The sequence below is a fragment of the Amaranthus tricolor genome, chromosome 14 (assembly GCF_026212465.1).
Source record: "Amaranthus tricolor cultivar Red isolate AtriRed21 chromosome 14, ASM2621246v1, whole genome shotgun sequence".
Lineage (NCBI taxonomy): Eukaryota > Viridiplantae > Streptophyta > Magnoliopsida > Caryophyllales > Amaranthaceae > Amaranthus > Amaranthus tricolor.
In genome coordinates, this window is record NC_080060.1 from 19,909,512 (window position 1) to 19,919,513 (window position 10,002).

Consider the following 10,002-nt stretch of genomic DNA (forward strand, 5'->3'; position numbering starts at 1 on the left):
TGAACATTCACAAAATTTGCGATGCGTTACCTGAATTAAATTAAAAGTAATCGAGTCTATGATTAAATGTGGGTTGGTTGAGAAGCTCGTGCAGTTACAAAAGAATAGAGGCTGAGTGTAGCGAATTGTGTCAGATAAGAGTGAATACAAACATAGATATGTGTGAAGGTGTAGGAAGAGAAGAGGATGAAAGCTTGTCGAATAATCCGGTCATTAGGTGGATAGTGAGATCAGCCATGGAGGAAGAGATAGGGGAAGGAATCAAAAAAAATGAGAAGAAAGAAATTAAGATGGAGATATTGAAAAGAGCCATGGCAGACTGTGTTTCTGAGACAGAAGATCCTAATGTAGTAGCTGATGTTTTATGGGCAACTCTTTAAATCATGTGCACTTAGCCCCACTGCATTAACAGACACGATGAGCATAGATATAAATAACCCTATTGATAGGTGAACAACGAATTAAAATGCTTGATATAAGCGAACCAACATGATTCAACGCTCAATATAAGGAAACCATTTATTCTTTTACAAATCTTGAATAAGATACGTTCAATTCCTATACCTGGTGAAAGCTCAATATGTGAAGATGATCCATCCCTCAGAATACAACAGCTCCAATAACAATAAGGAAAACGTTACTCCCAAGCTGATATGGTTGGCTACATGAACAAAAAATTCATATCCTGTGATGATGCAAAAATATTCTCATGTACCATTCATTTCTATCAAGTACTATATGCCCTTGTTCATTATACAGCATACTGCAATCTATGCTTGTTGTTAAATACTTAAATCACCTAAGGAAGACACAAGTTGGAAGAATATAGAGAAACAATTCAATCAAGTTGTAAGCAAGAGCAAAGTGACTCTTGATCAAACAACAAACCAGAGGGGAAAAAACACAAATCAAGGGTATCTTTGATCACATTTCAATCACAAATGATTTGTATTTATTTCATTTAATTTGAACACTCAATTAGAGCATAATAAAAACGAACTGCGTTATAGTAGATGCTGAAAATGCTTAGATCTTCGCTTACAGAGATAGTAATCTAAGCAAGACATACAAAAATTGTGTGCAGTTTCCTATGCTGTCAAAATGCTTGAAGTTACAAAATCTATGTGCAGAATCCCCAAACTCATCAGCCCATCCACTAATCCAACTTCTAGATTTTCCAGGTAAGGCTGAATCATTTGAACTTTGCAAAATTCTGCTATGCAATTAACATACATTAAGTGCTGAAAAAGCAGAAAAGGGAATTTGATCTATCAGCTTGAAGTTTTTCTTAACTTTTGTGTGCTTCAAGGGTAGAATGTTGCAATCATAACGAAAAGAGCAAAAGTATATTCATTCTGTGCAGTTAAGAGCAGAAGTTTGTCTTAATTTTATTTCGCAAAATGTGTGTTCAATTTAGTGATCTTTTTTTTTTTGTTCTAATTAAATGATCTGTAAGTCATTGGATAGTGAAACTTGGATTTATCTACTGAATTGGTCAAAAGGAGAAGAAGCTTTGGATGATACTTTTTGGATTAGTAGTAGCTATACTACTAAAAGTCACATAATTTTACTTGATAGTTCAAAATTCAAATGTATGATTTGTAAATAGCAAATAAGTAAATAGAAATTGAACAATAAAAATTAAACAGCCACTCATTGAATGGCATTAATAAATATGTTGAATTTAAAAAGCACATAAAAGAATACATGTGTAATCATACCTATATTAAGTTGAGAATGAAGTTATAGCAATCAGTTTCCTGTAGATTTGTAGAAAGTGAAAGCACAACTTAAATTAACAAAGCACAAGTATATGTTTGTGTATTTAGGCAAATTTGAGAAAACGAATTTGAGTTATTTGTGTACCTTTTTAAGTGCAAGAGTGTGTGTATGTTTATAAGATTAAATATATGTGAAGACTTCAATTTTATAGATAGTTGGAGTGGTTGAAATCCAATAACAGCAACTCATCAAGTCAAAATGCTGTCTGCCAGAACTCAGAATCATGTGCAACCTACTGATTTGATTGTGTGTGCAGTAGTGTATCTGGTTACTTGCAAGATATTGATTTTATAGAAGATATGAAGCTAAAATCTTTCTAAGGAACACTATGGCATGGTACTTTTTTTTTAAACTACAAGCAAAATAAAACTAAATTTCACACCGAACATAAAATATGCAACAACTAGGCATGGCCACGGTCCGGGTTGGTCCGGTTCCATTTGGAACCTGTCGCGAACGGTTCCGGTTCCGGGCGGTTCCAAACGGTTCCTTGGCGGTTCATGAGGCGGTTCCGGCGGTTCCAACTCACGGGACGGGCGGGTCGGACCATCTGTTCCATTTTTATTTTTTCTTTAAATATTTATATAATAAAAAAATACTATAATATTGCGGACGTACCTTTGATGATTACTTGATTATTAGCGAAATTCATTGCATGTCAAGTTGTCATCGTTATTGAAATATTTACTAAAAAGAATGAAAAAAATAAATTAATAACAAACGAATCAATGATAATGTCCGATAAAGATGATTAATAAAAAAAAGGGAGAAAATGGACTTGAACCTAGTACCCAAAGGAATACTAAGCTGCCTACGTATCCCGAAGGAATCAAAGCCCACGTAGTTCTTTGTCATACCTTTTATTTATAGTTGTTGAATGTTGATTTATCGTTGTCGGATTGATCCTATTCGTCTTCGTCATCATCATGTGGTTGGTTAGATGCTTCCGCTGACTCTCCTCGTGACGATGATACAGATGTATCCATCATCATCCATGGATCATCATCGTCGTCTTGATCATCATCATTCCTTAGTCCTTGTGTTCGAATCTCCGCTTGATCCCAATCTTTCTTGCAAACACATATTTGAATACTCTTTGGAGCAAGACGAGATCTCTTTTCGTCCAAAACTCTTCTACCTGCACTAAAAGCAGACTCCGACGCAATTGTTGACGCGGGAATTGCAAGGATATCCTTTGCAATTCTCGATAAAATGAGAAATTTTACAGATTTTTCTTTCCACCACTCTAAAATATTATAACTACCTTGGTCTATTTCAAAGTGGTGTATAAGATAACTATCTAGTTCTAAATATGAGGTCGAGGAAGAAGATGATCCTACAAAACTATCATCTTGACTCATTATATTAGCTATTACCGAGTTATAGTAAGAGGGACGTGCCGAAACGTTAGCACGCCTAGACGTATCGCGTTTTGGATTATACACACTAGCGTAATAATCATAGAGTTCTGCTAAATATTTTTTACATGTTCCTACATAATTATGTACATCAGTAGGCGGGCGATCTAACGATTGGTAGTATAATCCTATTACTTTAGTAAGGACCTCAGTTTTAAAACATGGGTCCAAAATGGTTGCGATTCCATAAATATAAGGAAATTCGGTAAAATATGCCTTCCATTTTTCCATCATATCTGCAAGAATCGGCTTCAAATATGGGTTAGTATCATCATGCGTATATTTAAGGAGATGATAAAAAATAGTAACACACGCACTTATTACTAAGTGAACGTTCGGTTCATAAACATATGAAAAAATCTTAGTCGCGTGGTCATACGCTTCTAATATGTTATGTACACCTATAGCTAATTCCCAAGTGTCATCAGCTATGTAACTATCTGTACACTCACTATATAGTTGTGTTATAACTGGACGATAAGCAACCGCCTTTCTTAATAAATCGTTGGTTGAGCCCCAACGTGTAGTAGTATCCAATGACCAATACACTTTTTTAAGTTGATATTGGTCACATAATTGTTTGTATCGTCTTTATCTTTCCAATCCTAAGCCACTTCACTATATCCCTAATTGGTTCTAATAAATCGCTTAATTGTTTTATGCCAGCTTGGCAAGATAAGTTAACTATATGCGCACAACAACGTATGTGTAATAAGCTACCCCCAAGGATAAAACTAAATGCAGGTTCGTTATACAAAAGTTCTAGACATTTAATGTTCGCGGTTGCATTATCAGTTGAACAACAAAATATCTTATCTAATAAGTTCCATTCTCTACATATCTCTACTAATCTATATTTTATGTTTTCACCGGTATGTCTTTCTGGCATTGTCTCAAAAGCAATTATTCTTTTTTGAATAATTCAATTTTGATCTATCCAATGTGCTATTACACACATATAAGATTCTAAATGTGGGGGAGCAGACCAAATGTCAGTTGTTATGCTAACCCTACCATTAAAATATTTAAACATTTCAACTAATTCATAGCGCATTGATTCATATAATTTAATTGTGCGTCTTTTAAGAGTGCTCCTAGGGATTGCTCTATCTTGTGGTTGCATAGTTTTTTTAGTGTAACGCTCGTATGCCCTACTTTCACCGTGGTTAAAAGGCAATTCATCACAAATTACATACCTAGAAAATTCATCAATCATATCATTACGATTATATCTAAAAGGCATACCTGTGCTGGGAATGTCCCACTGTGTCTGTCGGCTTCCACTTCCACTTGTGGTCCCGCTGCCGCTTGCTGCATGAGTTTCTTTTGTGATTCCATGCTTCTTTACCAAATGTTTGTTAAAAGATCCCGTACCACCACCTAACACGTATTCACAAAACACAATAAATAAATTTTTATAAAATATGAATATATAATGTATGTATAAAAAACTTAAAAAGTATTTACCTCTGGCGAAATTGTATGCAACTAAGGGCTTTACTCCTTGACTTTCACAAATTTGACAAGTGCATAAGAAAATATCTGGATTCTCGGTTGGTTCTTTTGTGAAATACGACCACACATGTGAAACAGCTCTACCACTAGGAGGTGGCATTGCCGGAAAAGGTTGTCTTACTGGTTCATCTTCATCTAAATAAATAATTTAAAATTATAAAACTATAATTAAATAAATAAATAATTTAAAATTTAATTAATTTGAAGAATAAAATTATAAAACTAACCGATAGTTTGGAAATTGACTCGTTTACCACGAGCTTGTCTTTGTTGTTGTTGTTCTTCATGTGATCTTATTGATGACTGTCGAGATATATGTATCCCAATAGGGGTCGTTGGTTCCTCTTCTTGTTGTTCTTCTTCATCAATTTGTATTTCTCTTTCCACTTCTTCTGCATAATTATGTAATTCTGGGTCGTACCCTTCCGGATAATTATGTTCATAATTATAATTACTAATGGAAGGTGTTGTTGATACCGACGGAGTAGAAGTGGCCTTTCTTTTGGACGAACTGGAACCTCCCAATGATTTTGCCACTTTAGTAACTTTTTTTGAGGCTTTTTTCAAAAATGAAGACAAGATTGATAATATTGAAGTAATAATAGAAATATAGAATTAAGAAATAAATAAATAATTAATTATGTAACTAACTAAATGAAGAAATAATTAAAAGACTAATTATGTAATTAAGAGAATAATTGTGTAATTAAAGAATTAAGTAGAGAGAGTAGGAGAAGAGATGAGTTGTGAATGAAAATGATTGAAAGTGATGAGTATATATAGAGGAAACTCCAACGGCTAGTTAACGGTCATAAACGGTAACATTTTGGCGAACCGGTTCCATGGAACCGGTGGGCCGGTTCAACCGGACCGGTCTCGGTTCCGGTTCCACGGAACTGTTGAGCCGGTTCAACCGGACCGGTTCCAAACCGCGGGTTTTTTACCCGGTTCACGACGTTTTTTTCCGGCGGTTTCACGGTTTGGGGCGGTTCGGAACCTGTCGCAAACGGTTCCGGTTCGGTTCCGGGTAACCCGCCCCGTGGCCATGCCTAGCAACAACTTAAAAGGGGACATACATTAGAAATCAGAAAACAACATAAATTCAAATTGTTAAAAATCTCGAATAGACTAAAAAACACTATCAAGGAAGTAGGATAATTTTATTAACCTTGGCAAGACCGTTGAAATTGACAGGCAATACATCTGATGTGGCATCTTGTTCTAGATTTGGTGTAAAAGTAACCATCTCATTTTCCTTGAGAGTAATCTCTTTCCATGTTTTATTCGACTTGCAACTCAGGCCCAATTGTGTCCAGCATGACCTATGCTTGGATCTAAATCACTTGTAGCCAAAGAATTACTTTGACAAAGTATAAATATATAGATCAAAAGCTATTCAGGCCATTTGATCTAAAGCACAAGCTTCTCATTAAATGGCTTAATGTAAATGAATTGCAAATTAACAAGCATTAAAAGAATACCAATAATAAATAAGCATTAATTCTTGGCCTGTTTCGAACAAATTACATGTTTTTCCCAGCTGAAAATAAAGCTTCCTTCCATATTTCTTCGTCTTTCATTACATCACTGGACCTTGTTGATCTTTAATCACAATGAATTTTGCAGAGTTTTGTTTGCAATCTCTGATTAGTGATTCGTATCATTCCAAGATTTCAGGATATCAATTATAAAATAATGAAAGTATGCATGAAAAGCAAATTGAAATTATACGCAGGCAAAAATCTGAAATTTTGCTTGAAATTATATATGAACCTAACAAACTGATCTTTAATAACATAAAAAACTGATCTTTAATAACCTAACAAATAACAGTTCCACAAACTATGGTCACTCCAGTAGCCTCTATACTTTCTATTATGTTGTTCCTTTCATTTCCCTTTTTTTTAGCTCAAGTGGTTATTAATCTTTAATCCCTAAAACTGATCTTCATGAGTGTACAACACAGTTGATCATATTGAAGTCATATTCTCATCAAAACCCTAACTTTTTCTCTTTCTCTGAATTTTTTCTTCAAATAAAATACATCAAGTAAGATAAACAAATTGAAATGAAATTCAACTACATTTGAAATAATACGAGTAAAAGCATGCGTAATTGAAATCAGAACATGTCTTCGTGTGAAATCACCTGATAAAATTCCACATGAAAGCATTCGGTATGATTCAGAGTGGTTACTTGTCTTTGAATTAGTAAAATGAATAAGCTGTATATAGTAAATAAATTATAAAATTAAAATTGATTAGGGTTACCAAATCATCAGAATATATGCAAATCTCCAGTTCTTTGAATGTAGAGAGGGAAGACAAAAAGTAACCCGCAAATACCAACCATCTGTCAAATTGCTGCCACCCGCAAATAGCTACAATCTGTCAAACCACCAATTCACATAACCTCTTCAATTCACAATAAAGCAACAAGATTTTACAAAATTGAATGCTGATGAAAAAATTGAAACTTTATGAATTGAAACAGGATTGTACTAAAATGTATGATTCAATTCACAATGTTAGAACTGAAACCTTCTAGTTCATAATTCAATTCACAATCAAGCAACAAGATTCGAACCCAAAATTCTTCACAATATTAGTAATGTGGTGCCTTTGCAAAGTTCAGAATTTTAGTACAACAAATGGTGGACGAATAGAGTATTGTGGTTAGACTATCATTTAAAGCAACCAAACCAAATGGGAACCTCAATAATAACAGTAAACGAATCACAATCCAAATCAATGAGATAAAGATTGAAAAATATATAAACAAATTATTCTTGCAAATCTAACCTTAATCTTAAACAAGTCTCAAATTATTCAGAAAAAGTAAGAAAAACAAAATAGAAAGAAAAATGAGGAAAAAAAATTACCAGTAGATTGATCTTCTCTATAGCAAATCCAAGCTAGATGAGTTTTCATGTGTTGAACATTTAGAGTATATAGACCTAGATTTGTATATACTACATACTTAGTATAGTTGTGGGACTAAATAAATATATTATAAGTCCAAATTAAATGTCTCAAAGAATTTGATGAATCATTACTTTGATTCATAAGTTTTGTTTGATGAATTATTACTTTGATTCATAAGCTTTGCTTGGTGAAACATTACTTTGGTTCGTAAGCTTTGCTTGATGAAACATTACTTTGATTCATAAGCTTTGCTTGGTGAAACACTTTTGTTTCAAAATGAGGAATTGTTTGATGCATAGCTCTATAAATAGAGGTTGCATGCCAAGGGACATTCCATCCCAATTTCATACTCTGATTATGATTTCTCTCTTGAGAATACTCTTATTCTTGTTCTTCCTTTCATGACATAATATTGAGCGAGTAATTAACTCTTAATATCATCAAAGTTCATAATTCACTACAACACTTGTATTTAATATTGCAATTTCCTTGTGCTAGGATTTTGTTGTTTAAATTGTATCTCATTGTGAATTTCATTTTATCATCCCAAGCACCTTTTGTGTGAGAAATATCACAATAGGAAAGTGCATGAACGTCTTCTACTCATATCAAGTTTCCAAGCGACTTCTTTGATTGTCGCAACTTTATCTTCATGGTGTCCATTTGGTGATTTATAAAGCAAGGAGTTCCATTGCCATCCACACAAGGGAAATACAAATCGGTTTGTTTATTTGTATTTGCATTATATTTCCAATAATCTATTGTGATAATTTTTCAAAGATGGCAAGCATTAAAGATCTCATTAAAATTTTTCATCAAGTTGGACAATTATTTCGGCATGAAGTTCTGATGATGCAAATGAAATATTTATTTTCATGGGTATCTTTAGTAAGAAGAAGTATCATGGAAAACAAGTAAGTTTTTCTTGAGATTTAATAATCATAAATTATATTTGATATTTTGTGTTTAAATTTGTGAAAAAGTTTTTACATACATTTAAAACCCAAAATAAAGATGAGCAATCTAAATTACCTTGAGACGATGAAGCGCATAACCCTAATGTTCACTTGCCAAAATCTGCAAGAACCCATAAAAATAGCAGATAAGTAAAGGAGGGTCAAGAATGGAGAAACTAAATTAAAGTAACATGAAACAATTGAATTTCAAAATTACAGAAAAAAAAAATCCAAACCTGTTGGGTTTTTGGGTCCCTTCCTATGTGGAGAAACCCATTTTATGTTAAGCCCAAATTTCCTCTTATTTTCTAACCCATGTGGGGTCAAGTGTTTAGCTTCCTTGAGAAGCTTAGGGCTTTTTTATATACTTTGGTCTTCTATCATAAGATATATATATCATTCTTTTGAAAGAGTGAAAAGGTGTGAGAAACACAAAGGTGAGAAGACAATCCCGTATAATCCCTGGCAGCCTCCACGAAATTGTCATTTCCCGAAGTTTCAACCGTTGGATGGTCCTATAATTTTACCAGCTTGTTGGGGACACATAGGGCTTCATTTTGGACGGTTGGATCATCGTTTTGAGCTTTGGTTCGTGGATTATAGCTTCTGGTCAGAAGCTGATGTTTTGGTGATTTCCTTCCTCTTTGTTTCTCTATTGTTGATTATTATGGTTGTTTGTTCTTGGATAGTTTTGAGGACCCTTTGGAGAACTTTGGATTGGTTTGTGTAACCTCCTTTTCATCATAATAAGAGAAGTTTGGGTGGACTCCTAAAGTCCCGTGGTTTTTACTCTTCACACCGAAGAGGTTTTCCACGTAAAAATCTTGTGTCTTTGCTCTTGATTATTACTTGCTATTGTCTTGTTTACTTGTTGATGTCATTGTGGTTTATTGGTGATATTTGAGTGTGTTGGATTGGTGTTTTAGTGAATTAATTTGTCCGGGCAATTTCCGCTATTTGTGTGTTATCAATTTGTGTAATTGGTAGCTCTTGGAGGTGTTCTTACCTTATCAACTGGTATCAGAGCCGGATTAATTGTTAATTCTCTAGATGGATGGTAATCTCAACACTAGTAGGATGATTAGTTTAAATGGGACTAATTATCATTTGTGGAAACGGAAGATGAAAGACTTGTTGTATGTTAAAAGTTGGCATCTACCTGTTTTTACCACTCAAAAACCGGATGGCAAAAGTGAAGAACAATAGGAATTTAAGCATGAGCAAGTTTGTGGGTTTATTCGTCAATGGGTTGATGATAATGTTTTGAATCACATTAATGAAGAAGTTAATGCTAGAACCTTGTGGCAAAAACTTGAGTCGCTTTATGCTAGCAAGTCTGGAAATAATAAGTTGTTCTTGATCAAGCAATTGATGAACTTAAAGTATAATGAGAACAAGGCTCTTTCT

At 33.9% G+C, this 10,002-nt stretch overlaps 1 protein-coding gene across 7 annotated transcripts; it reads right to left on the minus strand.

The window, feature by feature from the left end:
• Nucleotides 1-593: 593 nt before the first annotated feature.
• LOC130799505 (uncharacterized) lies at nt 594-7,679 on the minus strand. Of its 7 annotated transcripts, XM_057662617.1 has the most exons (10): nt 7,256-7,456; nt 7,065-7,102; nt 6,864-6,939; nt 6,243-6,358; nt 5,884-6,049; nt 5,197-5,272; nt 4,943-5,107; nt 4,668-4,850; nt 4,446-4,580; nt 594-3,436 (listed from the first exon to the last, which is right to left on the minus strand). In XM_057662617.1, exons 4-10 carry the CDS (start codon nt 6,293-6,295, stop codon nt 2,688-2,690), a joined length of 1,527 nt encoding a protein of 508 aa, XP_057518600.1. In that variant the 5' UTR covers nt 6,296-6,358; nt 6,864-6,939; nt 7,065-7,102; nt 7,256-7,456; the 3' UTR covers nt 594-2,687. The 7 variants fall into 7 exon arrangements, with proteins under 7 accessions (XP_057518600.1, XP_057518605.1, XP_057518601.1 ...); XM_057662622.1 differs by lacking the exons at nt 6,864-6,939; nt 7,256-7,456 and adding an exon at nt 7,597-7,679 and having other exon boundaries at nt 5,884-6,358; nt 6,986-7,102; XM_057662618.1 differs by having other exon boundaries at nt 5,193-5,226; nt 6,243-7,102.
• Nucleotides 7,680-10,002: the final 2,323 nt, after the last annotated feature.

What these genes read in the sequence shown, in the direction of transcription:
- LOC130799505 (XM_057662617.1), bottom strand. Translation starts at nt 6,295, where the DNA reads ATGAAAGACGAAGAAATATGGAAGGAAGCTTTATTTTCAGCTGGGAAA. An exon ending in TTTTCAGCTGGGAAAAACAT is followed by an intron (nt 6,050 to 6,242) that starts GTAATTTGTTCG and finishes CAAGTGATTTAG; the next exon opens with ATCCAAGCATAGGTCATGCT. An exon ending in TGCATACAATTTCGCCAGAG is followed by an intron (nt 4,581 to 4,667) that starts GTAAATACTTTT and finishes AATACGTGTTAG; the next exon opens with GTGGTGGTACGGGATCTTTT.